Below are 24,323 nucleotides of genomic sequence, written 5' to 3'. Positions count from 1 at the left end.
GAGGAGCATCTCATCTCGGCCAGCAACTTCCGGATTTCCATGTTTAACTGTCCATGTGCGGTCGCTGGACGTTACTGTCCGATTTGCACATGAATAACAGTGAGCACAATTAGCCTCACCGTTACTTTTACAGCAAAATCCAGCCCAATCATTTCTGTTGTAATTCCATTGCCAAATGCAATGCATGCACACTTCAGAAGAACATAATCGACATTGCTCCGAGCTACACCAGTACAGCATCCCAAGGGTCTGAGGGATCAGGCTGGGTTGCTGTGGAAATTGAGGCTGAGAGAGACTTCAAGATTGGGAGGGAGCAGGGATGGTGTCCAAAAAAACTACCAAGACAAAGGGGAGAGGAAGTGGGCAACTACTATAGTAGCTAAAAATAGGCTGAATTTCCCCCCCACACACACACAAACTGATCGGTCAGTATGGTTCACATGGTCCAAATCAACAACATTGCAGACTGGCTATAATATTACTATCTTACAATATTACAAATCAGATAAAAGGTTTTTAAAAATATAAACAGATTTGACAAACCTGCCATTTTGATTGTTCCTACTGGTGGTTAAGTCAGACTGGTAATCTGGAGGTAGTATTGAGTTTCTAGGCCAATATTTGTGGTTTTGGTGGCTGTGCCTTCTGCTGTCTAGGCTCTAAGCTCTGGAATTCCCTTCCTAAGCCTCTCCGCCACTCTTTCCTCCTTTAAGACGCTCCTTAAAAACCTCTCTTCTTGACCAAGCTTTTAGACACCTGTCCTAATATCTTCTTATGTGGCTCAGTGTCAAATTTTGTCTGATAATTGCTCCTGTGAAGCACCTTGGGACGTTTTACTATGTTAAAGGCACTATATAAATGCAAGTTTGTTGTTTTCACATAGAAAATAAAATTGACAGAGTATGGAATTTGATTCCCAAAACATTGATAAGAATCCTGGAATCATGTACTAAAAGCAGAATTTCACTTATTAGCCCAGATATTTCCTTTTATCCCATGGGTCAAGGCATGGGTTAAAATACCGTCCACCAGAAAATGTTGGTTTTTCAGTCACCATTTCCAGTTGGTGGTGATGGAAAATCTGCCAACAGCCTTGTTTTACTGGTTTTTCTTCTCTCCAGTGCTGGTGGTAGGGAGTTACTATAAAGGGCCCAAGGCAGGGGGCAGAATGTTGGCACCACACCATGCCAGCCTTGGCTCAGTGGTAGCACTCTCGCCTCTGTGTCAGAAGGTTGTAGATTCATACCCTCTCCAAAGACTTGAGCCAATGATCTAGGCTGACATTCAAATGCTGTCAGGGGAGCCAGCTTTCAAATGAGACGTTAAACCAAGGCTGTTCTCTCGGGTGGACGTAAAAGATTTCATGGCACTAGTTGAAGAAGAGCTGGGGAGTTCTCCCCGGTGTCCCAGCCAACATTTATCCCTCAACCAACATCACAAACAGATTACCTGCTCATATATCTCATTGCTGTTCGTGGGACATTACTCTGCACATATTGGCTGCTGTGTTTCCTACATTACAATAGTGACACCACTTCAAAAATACCTCATTGGCTGTAAAGCACTTTCTCTCTTTTATATAACCAGTTCCCCTCTTTACCCTCCCATCAGCACTGGCTCAGTGATTGCACTCTTCTCTCTGAGTCAGAAGGTTTTGGGTTCAATCCTCACTTTAGGACTTGACTGCATAATCTAGGCTGACACTTCACTGAATGCAGTACTGAGGGAGTGTTGTAAAAGATCCCAAAGAGGAGCAAGGAGTTTTCCCAGTATCCTGGCCAACATTCCTCACTCAGCCACCAAAATAGAAAAAAAACTAGCAAAATCAGATTAGCCAGTCATTCATTTCATTTGCTACTTATGGGCTCTTGCTGTGCACAAGTCAGCTGCTGTATTTGCCTACAAAGCAACAGAGGCTGCACTTCAAAAGTAATCAATTGATTGTAGAGTGCCTTGGGATATCTGGAGAACCTAAAAAGTGCTATATTTCTGGCACCTTCTCCTCCTCAGTGAGCACCTGAGCTTCTGCAATCCCTTGCAGCTCTCCTTCGGAATCCTTACCCTCCATATCCTCCTGAGTCTCTTGGCTACTTTCTCGCCAAAATCCCCTCCCTCCTTAATTAAATTCATATCTGCCAGCAATGAAGAAGAAGAGGGTCTTCTCCAAATTGAAATCTAGGTGGCTGGAATCAAACAGATTTATTAAAACATTCAATTTGCTCCAACAAAATGGAGTACTTTAATAACTCGCCTCTTTAAAAAAGACAAACAGAATTCCAACCATATTAAAATATTCTTCCATTTATAATGTCCCTAGCTCCCATCCTCTGGTTTCTTAGCACTCCTGTCCTCACTCGCTCTTATCCTCCACACCAAGTTCCACCAACCACACCCACCCTATGACATTGTGAGTCATATTGCCTTGGAGGCAATGGCTTGGCATGTATTCATTCAATAAAACCACAGTGAACCAATAATATAAACGCCAGCATCCAGATGAGATCTACATACTTAAACCCCCTTTCATTTGGACACCTCAAGCATCTGATTAAACTATCAGCTTGGCAGAGAACAGAATATATTCACGACAACTGATCACAAACTACAGCGAGCATTAATGATACTCGAGACGAACTGTTCCCAGATTAATGTTACGATTCAGTGCAAGCACATGATGGAATTTTGTTTCTTCTGTAAAACTCCCGGATTCTTACCCGAAGGAGGAAGTTTAATCTCGACAATGCTTCTATGAATAAGTCCGCTCCTTTATTTGTAAATTCATATCTGCCAGCAATGAAGAAGAAGAGGGTCTTCTCCAAATTGAAATCTAGGTGGCTGGAATCAAACAGATTTATTAAAACATTCAATTTGCTCCAACAAAATGGAGTACTTTAATAACTCGCCTCTTTAAAAAAGACAAACAGAATTCCAACCACATTAAAATATTCTTCCATTTATAAAAACGGAGTGTTCAGTGCAGGCATATTTGCAGAACTACATCAGTGATATCGTAAGAGCACTATAGTCCCAGTAAACGTACCCTGCACGTTTTGGCCTTGCATCTCTTGCCTTTACACAATATTTATGACTTTTTACAGGGATTTGGATTGTTTTGTACACAGAGAAATGCTACAAATGAATGGTTTGTTTCAGAAAGTCTAATCAAGTAAGTCAGGAAACTAAGTTTTTTTAAAAATTCGTTCATGGGATGTGGGCGCCACTGGCGAGGCCAGCATTTATTGTCCATTCCTAATTGCCCTCGAGAAGGTGGTGGTGAGCCGCCTTCTTGAACCGCTGCAGTCCGTGTGGTGAAGGTTCTCCCACAGTGCTGTTAGGAAGGGAGTTCCAGGATTTTGACCCAGCGACGATGAAGGAACGGCGATATATTTCCAAGTCGGGATGGCGTGTGACTTGGAGGGGAACATGCAGGTGGTGTTGTTCCCATGTGCCTGCTGCCCTCGTCCTTCTAGGTGGTAGAGGTCGCGGGTTTGGGAGGTGCTAAAAGTAATTTGCAGTAGTTGAGATTTCTTGCATCATGATGGCCTAGTAATGAATTTCTTTTCAGACTGGCTTGTCCACTGTAAATATTGGCAATCTTATCTTTGTAGCAAAAAAAAACACAATCCCAGTTGCCAAGAGGGATGATGCGGTGCCTGAAATTGTTGCTTAAAATGGAAGGGCCATGCAGGGCTAAAGGACCAAGTCACAATCAGTAACTCTGTGAGAGATAGAAAGAGAAGCATGGAGGTGGATTGGTGGCATTTAAGGTGGCTGAAAGCAAAGCATGGGTCCGCTAGGTTCCAGTGTTTTGTGCATGGATTGCTTGCAATGGGTTAAATCAGCGAGTACGTTGGTGTGCTGAGTGGAAGCTTGTGGCGGTGTCAGGACACAGCTCGTTTTTATGGCTCTTATGCTTTCAAAAGGTTGGTGGTAGCAGTTTGGAATAAACCCAGTAGTTTCTGCAGCCCCTGGCCAACACTGCTATAGAGAAGTGACCTAAAGATCTTTCACTGGACATAAAAGTAGCTTCCCAGGAATCCTAACATTTTGCCACAACACATTAAAAAAAAGGGTACGGTGAAAGAGCAGCATACTGTACCCGTAGAAGTGGCCCCGAATAAATTCTTGGATGCGAGACTTGTACAAGGCGTGCAGATTCTGAAACTCATGCATGGCAGAGAATCTCTTGATGTTTAACCCATTAGGTGTGATTACATCTAGAACAAAAAAAAATTAAGATTAAGTTCAGTTCTGTAGGAATGTCTCTTTGCAAGTTTAATTTTCAGTTTTTCAGTAACAAACATTAAAAAAAAATAAGATTTTTGTACTTTGGTATGGAACTACCAAAAAAAAATGGATCAACCTTTTAACTGTATCTGAGAGGGACGTCCTCTAGCAGGGGTACCTGTGTCATCATCAAGGATCAGGTAATCACCTCTTGACAATCATGCCCCGCTACGTAAAGGGCAGTCAAGGCGCCAGAAAGCATTTAGGAATTGGGAAGCAAACCAGCTACCAACATGGCTGCCTCAGGCATGGCCCTCAGTGCCCACAGCCCATGGAGATGTGATATCATAAATATGCTGGCTGGCTGCCAAGAAACAAGAGAGTCATTCGAGCATTGGAGGCAGTGCAAAGTAGAGCCAATAGAATGATCCCTAATGTTATAAGGACAGACTTGGACTTCTCAGCCATGAACAGCAGAGGTGTCTTAGAGTTGATCTTAGGGAGGTACCAGGGATAGTAAACTGTATGGAAAAGGTGAATTCAGAGGCCAATTTTGGACTGGTATCAGAAAGTTCTTCACACAGAGTGATCAATACAATAAATGGAACAGACTCCTAAGATAGTAGTGGAGGCAAAATTCCTGAAGTAATTTAAGAACCAGTTGGATATAATGAGAGGACGTTAGTTCATCCATCCATCCATCCAGAATGACCCTAAGATGGGCCGAATGGCCTTACTCTGACGGCCCAGAGGTGAATCTAAGCAGTCCGCAATCACTGCTATGAACAGAAGTTAGCTAGGCAACACATATGCAATGTGCCCTCTAGAAAATATTATTGCAGTAGCATTACTAAACAACAGTCCCTATGTTAACTGGTGTAACATGTGATTTGTGCAATACAACACACAGTGCCATCCAGCAGCAATTTTGATTCATTCCTGCTTTGGGAGTGCATCAATTACACACTCAAAATTAACACAAACAGCACGTATCTTAAGGAATTTTCACTCCGAGATCTCTCAATAAGAACACTGCAATGAAAAGAAAATAATCTCCATTATCTGAATGTTCCCATCTCTCAAACCCTGTAAAACTGGGTGTACTAAATGGCAGGATAACCATAAGCAAGACCATTGTCATAGAGGCTTCACAGAAAAGTGTACATGGTTATGAAATTTGATCCCCATCTAATATGAAGAATTTGACTTATTTGGTTACTTTTCCTAGTGGTATTAAAAGGACTAAAAAGCCATTAATCCAGCTCTAACTTGAGACTGGCATGACAAGGTATGCACTTACCCACTGAAGGTGTTAAAAGATTGGGTATATTTTGTGATACTGTTAAAATATAATGAAAAATATACTTAAAACGTTTGTACCTGCTATTCCAATAATGGGCCATTGTCTTAGTCTACTTCCTACAAACAAGCAGGTCAAAGAATGCATGGGGAAGGGAACCATATCTGAATGAACCCCCCCCCCCCCCCCACTAATCAAGATCTGTTGGGGGTGTTTCTCAACTCATGTGTACACTTCCTGTTGGTTCTTAATTTCCCAGGGATCTCTGGAGTAACACTCTTCGCTATTAGTAAACTGTGAAACAATATCGGACCAATATGAACACAAAACTATAGTTTCAAGATGATCATATTTGGTGAATAATGGGCGGATAAACTTTTATTTCATAACAGCAGAATGAAAAGTAGCAATCTTCGAAACTGGGTCCATAGAACCATAGAAAAGATACAGCACAGAAGGGGGCCATTTGGCCCATCGTGTCCACGCTGGCTCGAAGAACAACCAGGTGCCCATTCTAAGTTGGGTCGGTTTATTGCGATGCACAGCTAGCAGAGGAGTTTGCTTAGGCCAACGTAAACCTTGCCTGGTTTTCTTTTCATCATGTTCTCTGCCTCAACAGCAGTGATGGCGGAGACTGTCGTAAACACGTGTGCGCAGTGGGCGCTGGCTCGCTCCATGCAATAGCGATGGTAAATCTGCCTTTCCCCCGCTTCCTTGTCAACATTGAACTGTTTAATAAAAGGAAAAGTGGGAGAGAATGAGAGTTTTCCCTTAGTGCTTCAACAGTAAGTCATAACTTAGTCTTTGCATCAAGACCATAGATGTAGCACTTCACGCTCGGAAACTGGATTTACAATTCTGTAGCTATTATGCATTGCAATGAGGTTTGACAAACTAACATTTACTTGAAGATCAGATGTCCTAAAAAGGGCTTTCCTGACTGTAAAAAAGGTCAACGGGGCCCAAAAGGCCAGCAGCAAAACACAATTGTTTTGAGTTGCAGTTTACTCATTAAATCACACTGATGGGCAGATCCCTGAAGGCAAGAGCACACGATAAATGTCAGGTTCAAAGGATCAAGCAGTAAGACCTCCATTCCAATGAGAGCTGCCAAGGGACAAAGCGAATTTTAAAACAGACTAAAAGGTGCAATAGCATCTGAACTTTTTACTTATAAGAAAAACATTTCTGCACATATACAAGTCTATGCTTCTTATAAAAGCAAATTATTTAGAAAAAAAGTCAGTAATGGGGCACATCCAGATTTATAGTGTGTATGAAAAAGAATGTTTTGAACAGTAAATTCTGCCATTGCAAGTACTCAGAACCAAGATTCTTGACAACATTAGGCTATAACAGTTGTAATTTCAGGCCATTTCAGAGTAAGATTTTGATAAACCCAAGTTACATAGCACATTACAGAATCACTAACATTGTGAACTGGCTCTTGGTGCTCTTTCTCTAAAGTAAGGCTGCATTACCCATTTCAGCTCCAATGATCAGGAATGGTTCAGAATTTATGAACACAACGCACCAACTGAATGATGTCCAGATCAGCCTGTGGGCATATTGACATGCTTTTGTTCTGTAATGGGACGTTAACCAATTCCTCCTCATCCCAAGCATTTCAACTGCACACCAAATGCATTTCCTAAAGAATGCAACAGAGCGACAAGGCAATGGTCTACCTCGAGTATATCCCTTAGTGGCACAGCTTCTACAGCAGCATACAACACTGTCCCTTCAATCCAAGAAAGCTGGCCTTCACAGGACTCAAACATGGTTCGGCATGTGTTGCTACTACTCCCCCAAACATTGGGGAAAGGTATCCTGTATTAAAAGGAGCCTGGATTATCCTGCACTTTGTAACGTTACTTGTCCCTAATTTGTGATGAGTTAGCACTGGCGCTCAGGGGAAGGCTCAAGCAGAGACCAGATACTTTCCCACTAACGGGAGGAGGAGAGGAATGCAGAGGGCCAGCCACACCATAAAATGCAGCCGGTCAAGGAGTGGCACTACAAAGTTAGCTGGCAAGATTTCCAGCCAGTCTTCTTGGTCACAGAACAAGTGTAGTACAAAGACCAAGAGGAAGGAATTATGGGCAGGGAAAAAAAAGTAACTTTCTCTTGTTTGACCATTTGTGTAGGCAGCTTTAACTTTCTGGGAAATGTGCATAGGGGCAGGAGGCCATTCAGCCCCTCAAGCCTGCTCTGCCATTCAATTAGATCATGGCTGATCTGTACCTCAACTCCATTTTCCCACCTTTATTCCATATCCCTGGATATCCTTACCCAACAAAAATCTACTGATCTCAATCTTTAAAGCGCCAATTAATCCAGCATCCACAGCCTTTTCAAGGTGGTGGTGGGGTGGGGGGGGGGGGGGGGGGGAGGGGTGGAAAGAGAATGAGAGTTCCAGATTTTCAATTATCCCCCAGCATCCACAACCTTTTGGGGAGCGAGTTCCAAATTTTTACTACCCTTTGCGTGAAGAAGTGCTTCCTGATTTCGCTCCTGAATGGCCTAGTTCTAATTCTTGATTCGCCCATCAGAGGAAATAGTTTGCATCTACCCCAATGAATCCTTTTAACATTTTAAAACACCTTGATCTAATCACCCCTCAATCTTCTATACTCAAGATACAGATCAGATACCAGACACAACCAAACGTGTGTGGTGTGGAAACAGTTCAATCCATGATTTGGAAAACCATTTAATTAAGCGTTGCACATTCTACATATTACCAATTCTATTGAAGAACATATGCTTTCTAATTTTGGGCAGTGTTGTGTTTTGCATGAGACACATCTATATTTGAAACCAATTACATGCATTTTATCACCTACTCTGAAACAACATCAATACTTTTTAAAACAATTAGCTGATCTCCTGTGGTGTTGCACAAGGGGTCTCGAGATCAACTGTAGTCTTCAGGTTAAGTGAGCTTAGGCTTGATTGAGCTCTGACTGGGCAACATTCTTTTAAGTTGTACAGAGGCCGGTGGCTAGTATGAAACAATCACAGTCAGCAGACTGACCACAGAGCTAACCTGCTTGGCTAACTAACCTGGCAACACATCAGAAGCCACATGCTTTACAATAGCTGCACAGACCTCACAGCAACCGCAACACTTCCTGCATCTAGAATTCTTAGAGTGAAGGATAGGTGACGGAGGGAGGGGACATTTTGTCTCCCCAAGTGTACGTACACAAATACAGTACAACTGATGCTCAAAAAGGTGCAAAATACAATTTTTGGAAATGTCAGTAAATGAGGTTCTGCCAAGATGCAAAAATATCTTCAGCCGAGTAAAACTGTTCTAAACCCGGTCGAACCGTTTCTGTTTTCAATTCAGAATTCATCTGGTGAAATAATTATCATGGGATCAGACGGTTGACAACCTTACCTTATCGAGTAGGTTGTAAAAGTCGGCATTACCAGCGCATAAGTACCTGCCCAGCAACGTGGCGTGGGTAGTGAAGATGGTTGCGATGGGGATGTTTCGGATTCTGCTCAGTATCAGTCCCACTCCTGCTTGCCATTCATGAAACTGGACAATGAGTTTTGGTTTGTCGTGGAACTGATCAGCAATCTGGATTAAAAAAATGAAAACACCTTAAAAATGCACATTACCAGCTATGAATAGACAAACGTATTAGACATAAACAAACAATTACAATGATATACTGCATAAGAATCAGTGCCCAAAGAGAGTGATCCTTTAATCATGTATGTGCTAAAGTAAAAATTCATCACACATTTAAAGTAACAACCAAAATACAAAGAGGAATCTTTATATAATTACTAAGCTAACGAATAAAGAATTGTATATATTTTTAATATATTAACCCCTATGGTCTGGTGTTAATTCAGCTTACTTGTGTACTCCTCCCAGATGTGGCAGACCTGAATATCAGCCAACATGGACAAGAGTGGAAACTAGAGGCTACAATCATTTTAAGAATGCCTGGTTACATTGGATTTTGAGCCGGTCCTTACATATCGGAACACGAGGAGGCCATTCAGGCCCTCAAGCCTGTTCCACCATTCAATTAGGTCATGGCTGATCTGTACATCAACTCTACTTACCCACCTTTGTTCCATGCCAGTACAATGTTATTTCTAGTATCTAACACTTTGATCTCTTGGGGAGATGGAGAGATAATTAATTATTCTGAGCTCATCAGGTTGAGGAATATTTGTTCCATTCCTCAGCAGCCTATGCGACTTTTGGCAGTCAGGATCAACAAGTCGGGGAAGTGTATAATTCGCTCTAAACTTCTCCAAAAATATGCCTTAGCCCAATCTCAACAAAGCACCTTCATTACACCAGTGTAACTTTTCTTTCATTTCACAAACTAGCCAGCCTTTTAGTTTCCCCGTAAAGAGACAGTCAATGTAACTGTCAATCATGGAGAGTGTGTGTTGTGAACACATATTTGTCAGGAAAGGACCATGTCATATGGGGGAGGCGAAGGAAAAGGGAGATAAATTTGAAGATTTTCTGAAGTCAATGATATTGGTACGTTTTACATCAGTTCACAGGGTTTCCTTAATAACGAGACTCGCAGCAACGACAGAAACAATGTGTAATATCTGAAGTGCTGAAAAGTGTTACTAATGTAATATTAAAGTCAATATACCTCTTTCAAAAACAAGGCAGTTAAGGACCCAAATATTACAACATCGTTCGATTCGCTGTCGTAATGGGGGATGCCAATGCGGCAGGCATCCCAGAATTCTCCTTTCCATCTGTCCAGATTCCAAGCTGCGGAACCAATATCAAATAGCAGCACATATGGATTACCTTCGATCAGCCATCTGCCAAAGCAAACCTGGAAACAAGGATTGCACAAGTCAGGGTGGATTGCCTCGGATTAGAAAAGGCTTTTGTGAACAAATTACCATCTGACTGATTACTGCCAATTATTTCAAGTTTCAAAACTCATAACCAAGACTGTTTGTTCCATCCTCTTCTGAGATCTAACTTCAGCTGATATCTGGGTCCATGGTCATCCCCCAGTACCTCACCCATGTGATTATTCTTCAGGCTTAGACAGTGAGTGCTGGCAAGCTATTTGACTGTGCTAGTATCATAGCCAAGCTCAACTCTGACTACACATACATCTTCCAGCACAGGCCACAATGAACAGCAAATCAGGAGTGGAAATGTTTGCAAATTGCCCCTTGTGGGTGAATTTAGGTCAATTGTGGAGGCCCTTTGATACCACATCAGATCAGGAGTGAAACTTGGGGAGTTTGTATGCTTCAGTTACTCATTGACTATAGAGGAGCTTGAAAGTATTTAATGTCAATTTAATTTGCACTTCTAATATCCCTTTTAGTAAATTCCAAGATTTTTCTCCCTTCTCTCATTTTTATAGTGAATTTTCTTTTTTTAATTCCACATTTTATTGACTCCCTTATCAATTTAGGAGACGGCTTATTTAACTTTATTTCTTACATATAAACTTGTCGTGCATCAAACACAATGTGAGTTTTTTAAAAAATCTTCCCTCACTACTTTGAAGTTTGCCTTTTTAAAAAAATCATACCAGATTTAGAAGGAAGCTGTTCAACGTTCCCGAGCTCTAAATCCGGATTTTCCAGTTGCAATCCATTAGTACTTGACATAGCCTCATCAAAGATCAATTAACTTTATTCTGCCTTTCCTCCGCCAGCTCGTTAACTGAACAAGGCTATTTCACTTCCCGAAACATCAATTCACCTTCCTCAATTTCAAAATTCTTCTGAACTTGTATAGTTGTGACTTGTCCTTTCCCAAATTTTTTTCCCCCTCCAGGGCACCCTATAGGCTGCAGTTTGAATTCGTCCTCCTCTTCTCCTCAGGTGAAGAATGTTTCTACAATCCAAATTTGCGACTGCTACTTTTACGTTAACTCAAGATTTTATTTCAAATACTTCTAGCATTCAAGTACAGTCTTTTTTTTCTTAGGTTTTTTTCTTTCTTTAAATTTATTTCCTCACCATTTTGTTTGTGAACACTTTGGAAACGCTATCTATATTTGAGGACAAAGCTCCTTCTCCTTCATGCCCACAAGATGGCACAAGACCAAGAAATATGAAATATCATAAAATTACTCATCCGCTTCGCAAAACACGACAAAGGATCAATAAGGCAGGAAAACATTTTCAGTGAGATACTGGAAATTATATACATATTATACATCCATCCAACTTCTGAAGACAATTACTATACCCAGATAAAGTCAATATGGCATTAAATTTACTGTATTATTTTGATCAACTAAAAACCAGTCAGCAAATCTCAATACGGGAATGCACAGATTAGTTAGCATTCGAATGGTTGTGCTAGGGGGGGACCCTTCATCAGATCCTCGACCCCCTTCCTACTGTGTGTTTTAATTTTGCATTTCAGCTCCCTCCCCCCACTTTAGTCAGTTGTTTAGGTTTGGGACGAACGCTCAACTTGTTAAATATTAATGGAATTGGGAGCACTCAGGGGGAATGGATGAAATTCCAAAGTTTAGAAATTGCACTGCCCGGATTTCGCCCATTTCCAATAAAGCCAATGGTCTTGAAGTTACATGAATCAATGTTAACCATTGAATCGACACGGAACACATGCAAGTTGCTTTTCCCCAGAACCAGGGTAGTCCTTACCTGAAACCCTCGATACCTCATGGAATCTACTGCCTTTTTTATGGCTGGGTTGCTTGGCTCAAACACTTCCACTTGCGTCTTCACATTATGCTCGTAATATGGACCTATCAGCACATAGTTTTCTCCCCATTCATCTGCTGTGACTTTAGCCTTTGTTTGGATTACAGTGTAGATTCCACCAACTGGAAAAAAAAATTAAAACCAAGCAATATGCGGTTAGAATACATAATTTAAGTCTATTCAGATGACTTGGTGAAATGGTCATTCATCTCATTCACTCTTTCTGGGATCTTGCCATTTGCAAATTGCCTGCTGCCTTTGCCTACACAACAATAGCTACACTTCAAGAAGTAACTCCTTGGCAGTGAGAGAATTCTCCTTGGAGAATTGATAAGGTGCAAAGTAGATGCAAGTTTTCTTCCTTACCTGTCTGATACACAGGTCTCAGAATGGCTGATTTGGCATTATTCGACACTACAGCTTTTACATGTGGGATGAGAATAACATTTTGCATACGGTGTTCTAATATTTTTTTCTATTTATAAGTGCACATAAAAGTTCCTCACCTAGGAAAGACATTCCGGATTGTGCTTCCGCATAGAAGACATGGAACACTGTCCCAGTGACTCCAGCTATGTCCACAATGAAAGTTAAATCAAAATGAATTGCCATTGTTGGAGATGTGAGCAATGGGAATAAGTCACCTGCCCAACACCTTGATGGTATGTGGTAGTAGGAGTATGGTTTCCCCCCACCCCACCCTTCTAATTTGTTCTCCTCCCCTGAAAATACTGTGCATAAGCCTCACCCCAGCATGAGTCAACCTGCCCTAGAGTACTTCACAAAATGGCCATTCCCGTGTGAGCCTGGAGAGGAGCGGGTACGGGGGCTATGCGACCTTGGGTGGCATCATAACCAAGCCCATTTACACACATGTACTTCCCAACGGAGACCAGTGTTAACACCCTCAGCTAGTTGATCCCAGGTGAGATCAGCTAAAAGCAGGGATTGAACATCCGATCTTACAGATCACTGTGCAGCTTAGTTCTATATTAGGCTGTGCTTTTGTCAGCTAGGCTACCAAGAGAGCAAAGTTTAAATCAGACTCTGATGCTAGTTAGGTACGTCCTTTGATAGTGTAGAAAACATATGTTTTCATATCTTCGCATCTCCCTTGGAGAATTGCGTGAAGTCATGATATGATTCGAAGGCTGATTAACAGTCTGACCAGCCGCGACGTGAATGCTCCTTCCATGGGCGTAACCATTTTTATACCAGCTGATAACGTGGTTAGTCCTACATGGCGGGAGGGTTTTATGGGCTCCCACAATGCATACGACGCGCGGGAGGGGGGCACCCACACCCACCAGATGCGAGTCAACCCAGAATTCAAAGCTAGAGTTCTGGGGCATGATTTTACTCGGAGCCGGGAACCCAGCACGTCCGCAGATTTTGGCGTGGGTTACCCAGAAACCAAATGAGTGCATCGCAATCCGTGATCGCAACTCAACTGAAGGAAAGTATTTGTGCTTCCAGGTTGTCCACATGCCAGGCAGCCAGATCGATAGGCTTGCTGCCTGTTGGGAGAGAAAGGAGCCACGAATCAGAGAAGGGGGGAGGGAGGTAGAAAGAGATCGTGGGCCGTGGAAAAAAAAAATCGGAGGGGTGGGGGGAGGTGGACGACATCGGGTTTGGGGGGCGGTGTTGGCTGATCGCAAGAGTCCGATCACACCAGGTGAGCTTGTTGGGCCTGGATGAAGCACTCCTGCTCCTCAGGGCCCACCACAAGCAGTTCAATAAAGGGCACTCACCTCATGGAGCCGGCCCTTCCAGCCTGCTTTCACCTGACGTGAATCGGAAGCGATGGGAAACCCAAACAGGTAAGGTTAATTTTGTTTTACATTTGTAATACACAAAAAATTAAGTGCCTCAACTATAGGAAGGAGGTACATTGCCCCTTTAAGTGGGGAGGGGACTTCCGGGTTTCTGTTGTGCGCGTGCATCCAAATGCGCCTGGGTTAAACCTGGAAGTGGGCGCATTAGAGCCGGGATACGGTCCCGCTCCAAAAATCAACCATTTTTACTGCCTGCCCACCCACCCCCAAGCCACCTGTTCTTGGGGGGTTAAAATTACCCCCCCCCCCCCCGCCCCAGGTCTCTACTCGCTGGGTTCAACCCTGCACCTACTGACTCAGAGGCAGGAATACGACCACTTAGTCGAAAACTCGCTTCTGACTTTGTGTTAGGGACAAAGAAATTTCCTCTCCTCCCCAATCGGAACGCAGCCAACATCACGGTTTGAGACTCTTACTTCATTACCTCGATTTATTCAATGGTCTCTTATCTCACAGAAATTGTATATGTTCATTCTGCAGTTTAGTATGTGTCAATTTTGGCTTAATTCCCTTTAATATACTAATTAGGACTGGTCACACATTTAGTTTTAGACCAGCAGGCTGGCTTGACATTTCTAAAGTGCAAATCAACATCCAAACTTAAAGACCTCTCCCAACTGCCCGTCCAGCCTCAAGACCTGGATGAACCTCTAGCTAAATGTCAGCAAAATTAAAGCCATTTCCTGCAAACATTTACGTGCCTCTAGCCTCAGTTCAATTAACCTCCCTAGCTACCATCTCAGGCTTAGCCAAGAGATCTGGAATCTTGGTGTACTGCTCAACTCCGAGCTCATCTTTCTCCCCCACACCTGATCTATTATCGCTGGAAGATTGACGACCTCTGCTCTTGATGGTAAAGCACTAAAAATAGCATCTGTATTATTTCAAGGCAATAATTTCTCCCATTGATCTCCTTGCCGACTTCCAAAAACTACAGCTCCTCTAGAACACCATGGTCGTCAGCCTTCACCTTTACTAAGGCCCACAATACACCCTCATCCAGCTCCACTGGATTCCTGTCCACATAAATACTGTGGCTACAAGAGTAGGTCAGAGGCAGGGTATTCTGCAGCAAGTGACTCACCTCCTGATTCTCCAAAGCCTTTCCACCATCTACAAGACACAAGTCAGGAGTGTGATGGAATACTCTCCACTTGCCTGGATGAGTGCAGCTCCAACACTCAAGAAGCTCAACACGATCCAGGACAAAGCACCCCGCTTGATTGGCACCCCATCCACCACCCTAAACATTCACTCCCTTCACCACCGGCGCACTGTGGGTGCAGTGTGTACCATCCACAGGATGCACTGCAGCAACTCGCCAAGGCTTCTTCGACAGCACCTCCCAAACCCGTGACCTCTACCACCTAGAAGGACAAGAGCAGCAGGCACATGGGAACAACACCACCTGCACGTTCCCCTCCAAGTCACACACCAAACTGACTTGCAAATATAATCGCCATTCCTTCATCATCACTGGGTCAAAATCTTGAACTCCCTTGCTAACAGCACTGTGGGAGAACCTTCACCACATGGACTGCAGCGGTTCAAGGCGGCAGCTCACCACCACCTTCGCAAGGGCAAATAGGGATGGGCAATAAATGCTGGCCTTGCCAGCAATGCCCACATCCCATGAATGAATAAAAAAAATATTAACTTAAAATTTTGAACCTCACTTTCAAATGCCTTCTATGGCCCAGCCCCACCATCCATCAATCTCTTTCAGGCTTACGTGTCCCTGCAAACACCTTACACTCCTCTATTACCCTCCATCCTCCAACAGCAACTCAAGCTTCATTGCCCAATCCCTCTGCTATTGGCAGCTGTTCTTTGTCACTATACCCCATTACTTTGGAGCACCCTCCCCGGTACCTCCAAACTGTCCACTCCCCACCTTCAAAAAGCCCCTAAAACCGTACACTTGAGCCATTTTTGCAGGCACCCAACATCTCATTCCATCCTCACCACCCTGTGAAATTTCCCAGAGATATTTGTGTGCCTGAGGAGAGTTACAGAAGTGGTTGCAGTTCTTTTGCAATTATGACGTGGAGGCATTAGGATTTTTATGTTTTCAGTTTATTTTCATTAACAGCAAATGAAATATGAACACCCAAGCAGCGAGAGCACTTTTCCTATCCTTATCTTGTCCCCAAATCGCACTTTGGCCTTGGCAAAAATGATAACTCGAAGACAAATAGCAAGTCGAGAAGTAGGATTTGTGACCAGAGGGAGAATTCTATTCTGGAGCAGCAATCAACCATTTGCAGCAGTCTGGTGCCCTCTGTCTACACATGAGAAAAGTCAGTTGCAGAAATACAGAGCAGATGTATCACAGCAAAATTCATCTTTTCAAGGATGAAAATCAGACCTACATACATGCCAACAATTTAGCAGTTCCCAGCCCTCACCACATTTGCAGACCCAAATCAACATTTTCACCCCTCCACCGACCCCCCCCCCTCACCAAGTCTCCAGAACTTCAAAAAGGGAAGGCAATGGACGTGAGCAAAGACCAGAATGCAAAGCAGTTCAGTAAACACTATTTGTAAATACAGCATTTTTCAAACAATATTGCATTGTGGTTCTTACCTGCACTGCTCTCCAGTTCTCAGCATTCAGGAACTGCAACACAACTTATTGACAGATATACTTCCCTCACTTCTTAGCTGCTCCTGTATCTCAATCCTCCTCCCCAACACCCACACCCTCCATCTTGGTTGTTGCTCCTTCGTTCTGTTTCTGCCACCAATTGGGGGGTGGGGCTCACTGTCCGTGCTTTGCTAATATTCCCAATAGTGGGCTGATTGCTTGTCCTTTGCTCCCCTGGGTTTCTGCCACTAATCTTCCAGTCTGGACTCCTCCTGACAGTAAACTCTTCCGTGGGACAGCCCCAGCCTGCGGGTTTTCCCTGTGCCCTTTGATCCACATTTGCCAATGTCAAAGTCCAGCTGGTCGCTAGCTCGGCCTTGGAGCAGTTGCACAGAGGAAGCTGAAAAAATCCTCTGTAAACATCCTTCTGGGCAAAACAGAAACATAACCCACTTCCACCTCGAGTCTCCTCCTTGATCCTGGGATCTACCGCTCCACTGGGCTGAACTTCACTGGCTTCTGCACTTTTCTCTTCTGCTCCGTTGGGCTCCAGGGCTGAGTCCACTTCCCCATCTGCTTCTGGCCTGATCTCTCCCCCTCTTGCTGGCTTTTGGCCTTCACCGTTGCGAAGTACATGGCTCCACTAGTTTCCTGGATTTATCTCCATTTGCCCACCGATCTCCTGGGTTGGACTTCAGGAGCACGGCCAAGTTGAGGAATGGATTCAATCATGTTCCTCAATGGTTTCCTAGTGCAATCTCCACTCTTCCCACTGATGCTTGAATCAACTACCCTTCTCATTGATTCCCTGATTAACTGGGCTGTACTCCACTTTTCCACCAAATCCTGGGATGTCATGTTTCCTAGACAACAGCCTGCTCCTCCACTGCACTCTTGAGTCTCCCCCCAACCATGCCCACTCACCTCCTGGATCTTTCTTTTGAATTAGTGAACCCTGTATTTCCAGCATTACAGTTTTTGTATTATTACCACAAGCTGCTACTACTTCCTAAATTTTTTTCCTGCAATACAAATGTTGGATATATTGGGTATAACCTGAAACTTATATTACAACAAACTCATGTCACATCACATTCCCACCACATCATAGGCAAGGCCTTAGGTTTCGTTTTTCAAAGCAAAAATGGTCCCAAATTGTGAACTATGATCCTGAAACACTGCGGAAAAATATTGTAATGCCGTGTAATAAAATAGAATTAACTTATTCAGGTCACCATAAAGCACTTGTAGGACTATATTCAGGGCCGTTATTTGAATTGCCAACTTTTCTTTTTTGGTGGGGGGGTGGGGGGCAGGGAGGAGTCAGCTTTTGTCCAAAACTAGGGGGTATAATCTTAAAATTAGAGCCAGGCCATTTAGCAGCAAAATCAGGAAGCACTTTTTCCACACAAAAAGAGTAGTGGAAATCTAGAACTTGCTCCCCCCAGAGGCTGTGGATGCTGGAGGTCAATTGGAATTTTCAAAACTGAGATTAATAGATTGTTGTTAGGTAAGAGGATCAAGGGATACAGAGAAAAGGTGAGTAAATGGAGTTGAGGTACAGATCAGCCCTGGTCTAATTGAATGGCGGAAGTTCCAGAACAGACTCAAGGGGTTAAATGGCCTACTCCTGTTCCTACCACTCAATGAATTGCATCACAATATTTTAATATAAATCAATCTAAAAGGAAAAAACCCATCCATCTATAGCCCAACCTGTGGGAGGGTTAGAGGTCATGGATTCAGTTCCAGGCTTTGTGAACCCTATTCTACTACATTAATCTAATTGAAATGGCAAATTTTATACAACTCAAAGTAAAAAGGAGGACTATACAACTTCCCAGCTAGAAAGCCAATAGCGTTTCTAAACCGACCTACAAGCTCCAGCCCCTCACTCACATGGGCAATTCCAAATGTCAACTGGCTAAAAGTAAATAAGCAACTTATAAAGGTCAAAGGTCCAGAGAGCTGATAACACAGAGGCTGGCAGGGAAATTAAAAGTTAACACGCCAGTTATTCGCTATTAAAAAGGGAGAGACTGAGATAAATCATTCGAAATGGCTCGTTTAGAAATTAAGCGTTCTTGTAAAACCTGACAGCAAGTTAGCATCTTTAATCTTCTAAGCGTCTGGAGGCATTGAGGAGGTGGTAGTTACCAGTGTTTCAGGGGTTTCCATAGCTGAAACTGATTACTGACCTTTGTTAGTGACTTCCCAAGAAACCTCAAAGAACATTAGATCTTCCACAGGTAAATTTTCATCTTCCCAGAGGGGGAGCCCGTTCAAAGAGCACACCGAAAGTGACCTGACCAACGACATTTTTAGCGAAATCCCTTAAGGTGGAAAACGTACAAAAGTTGACTTTGCCTAGTCTTCAGTCGGCTCAGTTAACATTTGTTCTGGCTTAGTAAGATACTTTGCAAGTTATGGTATTTCATTGGAAAGCGCGACAGTTACACTGCGCAGGATTAAAGCCAGGAGTCAGGTCGAGTTAAACACAAAGCCCTTGGACTGGAAGGAGATAGGGGAAGGGTCCTGACCGATGAGACCTCCCAACAGCCGAGACGTGGCTTTATCACGTGATTGTTCCAGTGTCCTGCCCATTCCCCGGAAACAACACAACCCCCCCCCAGTCAGGGTGTGCACTCTGCTGCTTAATTCAGGTCAAACCTCAAGCACCCTGTTATCAACAGCTCTACTTTGGTGAATATCAATAGTGAACTTTGTTTCATTTACTTTTCTGCAAGACTTAAACAAGCACCAGTATATACAGAGGGAGGGGGAGTTGCAGCTAGATTGCACTGGTTTCATCAGCGCAAAAGATCAAGGAAAATCACGGAAAATCAAGCGTAAGTTACGTCAAGCGTAAATCGAGTTTCCGCGATCTTTAACGCTGGTTCAAAAATCATGGCACCTGAAGCCCGCCGTGCCCACAAAACTGGCCACGTCTCCAGGTCGAAATAACAAGGATGACGAGTTTCTGCCCATTGCAGCTATTTGAGGAGGGGCTTCAAATTAAGGTCATTTTCTTTGTCCCCCTGACACTAGTAGGCATGTTTTAAACATTTTTACATATAAAAAATATTTAATTTACTGACTAGTGTACACCAATGAAACTATTAAATGGTTCAGTATAGATTTTTTAAAGTCTGTTCAGTGATTTAAAATCCGATTACTCACAGGTGGAGGATTGGACACTCTTATTAAAAATGTTTATTTTTGTGATAAACCCATTTTCAGCTGTATTAATAAAACTGCACCAGGCTACCACTCTTGAATGCATCAAGAAATATTTTATAATGCAAAAAAAACAGTTCCATTCTATTACGCTGGCGATTGTGCTGTTCCACGGAAGATTTTATGTTTGTGATGATGCAAATACGTTTAGCAGAAACTTGAGCTGTAACCTAACCAGTGCAATTTCAAGCGGAATTTGAGCCCAATTTGCCACTGGCGCTCAAAGCGAAAACTCTACCCCAGGTTCTCAATAAGTCTCCCCAAGCCCCAAAATTTCCTTTTTAAAGTAATAGCTATTTTAATCCATGCAAAAAAAATCCTTTGTCCGTGGCAAAATTTCAGACCCATGGGGGATGTCCAGAAACTTGCATGAAACTGACACCACTTAGCGTTTTATAAGTGTTTCCAAGACTCTGCGTTTCCTTTTCTTCTGTAAGAAAAGTAAAATAATCTATTTCCACTCTCCATGTCCTTAAAGAATTCAAGGAGGTTTGGCAGCCAGGAACTTCCCCTTCTAAATCCCTGTGTGCTGTTTCTCATTAAATTACTAAACATGAACTCCTCCAGGCTGTCCCAAAGATTCTATCTGTGGGTGCATCAGGCTAACAGGCCTGTAGTTGCTTAAGCCACATCTGTTGTCCTTATTTAAGGCAGGAACTCCTCTAGTCTCCAAGTGGAGTCATATTGCAAGTGCATTCACTTTTTTGCCCTCCTGCTGCCATTGACGTTGAGGCTGGCTATAGTTATCCACATGGCGAGAGCTTAGTGCCCCCACCACCAAACACCATTAGCGGGATGATGGAGCAGGGGGCCATTGCTTGACCTCCACTCCCACAGGAACCAACTGAGGGACCTTTCTAACCGATGCAGCCCAAACTGATCAACGTCCTCGCTTGCGCGCAAGATTTCCGCAGCAGCATGGACGGACCGGATGAGCAGCATCAGCTCTGACCATCAGTCAAGGGCCAACTGGACCTTATTGTGGCAACAAAGGTTGCTGGCAACAAAATCCTGGAGCTCCAGAATGTGCATTCGTGAGGATCTCCTGAGTTCAGTACTGCAAAATCCTAAGAGCATTATCACGCACAGCAACCAGAGGGATTCCTGCGGTGATATTTTAAGGTACTATCACTCATAAAGTTAAGGAGAGTCTCAGAGAAGGATGTGTGAAGTGTTATACTTTAAAATAAGAAGCTTTCTAAATGTACAGCGGTGTAATTGACAATGGATGGGAGTCAAAGAAAGAAAGAACTTGTATTTATACAGTGCCTTTCAAGCCTCTACTGACAGAACTTTTCAGTAGGTAGTAATTGTTATGCATCATTTTCTAGTGGTTGTACCTGGCAGCAATAATAACCAGGAGATAAGCCTATTTATCACATTGCTGTTTGTGGGATCTTGCTGTGCGCAAACTGGCTGCCGCTTTTCCTACATTACAACAGTATCTACATTTCAAAAGTACTTCATTGGCTGTAAAGTGCTTTGGGATGTCCTGAGGTTGTGATGTTGGTTGAGGGATAAATATTGGCCAGGAAAAACCCTGCTCTTCTTCAAATAGTGCCATGGGATCTTTTACCACCACCTGAAAGGGCCTTGGTTTAATATCTCATCTGAAAGATGGCACCTCCAATAATGCAGCGCTCCCTCAGTAGTGCATCACAGTTCCAGCCTAGATTTTAGTGCTCAAATCTCTGGAGTGGAACTTAGAACCCACAACCTCTGACTCAGGTGACGAGAATGCTACCCACTGAGCCACAGTTGACACCAGTCAAGTGCTGCCCATTATCTCGACACCACTCCTTGTCAGAGATACTTCCGGATAACTGCTTTTATTTTGCTCTTCTTTTAAGTCGACATCCATGAGTCAGCTCCTGTTGAATCTAGCTTCCGTAGACTTGGTCTGAAAGTCTCCCGCTGGTCTACAGAAAGTGGAGTCAATAGCAAAAACACCTGGAGCCAGCTTTAAAACGTAAAGGAAGGCCAATGGAAAAGGCTTCTCCATCTCCCATCACTGTCAGCACGGTGATGGGGTTTGGAAAAGTTAACTGAGAGAGAGCAGCTCGTCATGGGGAGGGTGGGCTGTACTAACGGGGTTAAAAATCTTTTAAAATATATATCCAGTTCCCCTTTGAAAGTCGCTATTGAATCTGCTTCCATCACCCTTTCAGGCAGTGCATTCCAGATCATAACTTTGCGCCCCTCCAGAGTTCGATTTCACCCCCAAATACTTTTTCACCAAGGACTGTGATGCGAATGGATAATTAAGAGAAGAAATAACTATATTACACCTTTCTACCTAGCGACATGTTTTTTAGATTAGTCCCTTAATCCATTTATTGCTGATTACACACATTTCATTTCTTAACAATGGCAAATTATGTTTGAAAAGACAGTGGGGAAGGGGGTTTAATACAAATGAATAAATGTACTTAATGTTGCACATGTAGAGTATAAAAGGTATTCCAGTTATGTAAGAGAGTATTGTGTCCTAGACTGCCTTGTTTCCACAGACACTAATAGGTTTAAAATTAGCTGTGGAATCTTTCCATCAACCCCCATCAGCATTCTCTCTAAGGGCAGATCATGAGCCATTCTCCTTCTTAATACCTCATTACATAGTTTAAATATTCATCAGGATCCTTCCCAAACATTGCTATCATGCTATGCCACTCACGTTCCCAATCTAACCCTCAAGATAGAAAGAAAAAAACTGTAATTTCATGATAATGAGCTACCCGGCCATGAAATAACATCCTGCCTCAAATTACTTTCACATTCACTTGCAACAGCTCACCAGGCTGGGAGTCCCTTCCTAACTCTATATTGTCTGTTCTAGTAGTTTGTTGTAGAAGTGTGGAACCCTCTCCCACAAAAAGCAGTAGATGCCAGTTCAATTAATAATTTTAAATCTGAGATCGATAGATTTTTCCAACCAAGTCTATTGAGGGATAAGGAGCCAAGGCGGATAAATGGAGTTAGGATACAGATCAGCCATGATCGCACTGAATGGCGGAACAGGCTCGAGGGGCTGAATGGCCTACTCCTTTTCCTATGTTCCTATGTTGTCACAGAGCTAATTAAAATCTCCAACTTCATTACTCAGTAGGATAGCCAGTGTTGTCTCGTCATTTTCTCTCTTCTCTTCTCCTCTCCTTCCCTAAAGATGTTGACTGCTTGCTGGGGTATTGAGCAGTTTATGATACCTCACTCAAGTGGCCATTATTCATGTGTGAGACTTGACACCGAGTATCGACAGACTATTCAAGCAGAGAGGGCATATCAACCCAATCGTTTCTTCCTCCAGTATCCACACCTGCACACTTCTGGTTAGAGTCACTGGATAATAATCAGTTGTAAGAGCTGATTTTTCTCCCCCTAATCCTGAGGCACTGAGGCCAACTGAAGCATGCCCATTGCTACCTTGTCTGAGAGCAACCAACTAACCATAGATCTGGGACAGAACCTGGTATCTTCCTGGTCTGTATGGCTTAGCTACTCATGTGATAAACTGGTATATTTCAGGAATCAAGTTTGTGAAAAACAAATATTTCTGCAATTTCATCAGAGTGGATGATCCCAGCTCTTTCTTTACCAGTTTTTACTGTGAACTTAAGTAGATTATGGTCACTATTTGCTAAGTGTATTCCTACTTTCAAATTGCTTACTTGTCCAGCTTTGTTTCCCCAGAATCAGATCTATTAATACATCCTTCTTTGTCTGACATGGATCATATTGATTAAGAAAATGGTTTTGGATGCAATCTAGAAACACCTTCCCATTTTGTCCACAAACCATTACCCAATTCCACTGTACCTATGAATCGTTAAAGTCCCCCATTATTACAGCGATGTTAATTTCCTATCCTTCTCCATAATATCTCTACTGCCTGCCTTAAGGTATATCATAGAATGATAGAATTTTACAGCATGGAAGAGGCCATTTGGCCTATTATGCCCGTGCCAGCTCTCTGAAGGAGATATCCACTTAGTCCCATTCCCATTCCCTTTTGCTTTACCCTTTAAAATTTTTCTTTTTCAATGATTTATCCCTTTTGAAAACTATTACTGATTCTGCTTCTACCACTATTTCTGCTAAGGCCATCCATGTCCTGACAACGTATCATGTAAACAAAATTCTTCTAACCTCTCTCTTTTGTTCTAATTAAAATGATGCTCTCTAGTTACTGACTCACCAACCAGTGGAAATAGTTTTTCTCCATAAACTTTATCATAACCCATCATACTTTTGAACACCTCTATCAGCTCTCCTCTTAACCTTCTCTGTTTTAGTGAAAAGAGCCCCAGTTTCTATAATCTCTTCTCATAAGTAAAACCTCTCATCCCTGATATTATCTCAGTGAATCTCTTCACACCCTCTCCATGGCCTCGACATCTTTCTTAAAGTAAGGCACCCAAAACTGGATACGCTAC

At 42.9% G+C, this 24,323-nt stretch overlaps 1 protein-coding gene across 1 annotated transcript in view; it reads right to left on the bottom strand.

The window, feature by feature from the left end:
* The window catches only part of gys2 (glycogen synthase 2), a 43,999-nt gene extending 24,852 nt beyond the window's left edge, over positions 1-19,147 (bottom strand). The window contains exons 1-7 of the mRNA XM_068005322.1: positions 18,855-19,147; positions 12,173-12,354; positions 10,171-10,362; positions 8,934-9,119; positions 6,111-6,255; positions 4,100-4,217; positions 2,715-2,835 (exon numbers count right to left, since the gene is read on the bottom strand). Coding sequence (XP_067861423.1) covers positions 2,715-2,835; positions 4,100-4,217; positions 6,111-6,255; positions 8,934-9,119; positions 10,171-10,362; positions 12,173-12,354; positions 18,855-18,975 — 1,065 coding nt within the window. The 5' untranslated portion in view covers positions 18,976-19,147. The remainder of the gene's footprint in view (positions 1-2,714; positions 2,836-4,099; positions 4,218-6,110; positions 6,256-8,933; positions 9,120-10,170; positions 10,363-12,172; positions 12,355-18,854) is intronic.
* Between the last annotated feature and the right edge of the window lie 5,176 nt (positions 19,148-24,323).

This window comes from Heptranchias perlo, chromosome 24 (genome assembly GCF_035084215.1).
Source record: "Heptranchias perlo isolate sHepPer1 chromosome 24, sHepPer1.hap1, whole genome shotgun sequence".
Classification (NCBI taxonomy): domain Eukaryota; kingdom Metazoa; phylum Chordata; class Chondrichthyes; order Hexanchiformes; family Hexanchidae; genus Heptranchias; species Heptranchias perlo.
Note: the sequence above shows the minus strand (reverse complement) of the source record. Positions and strands in the feature narration are given on the sequence as shown.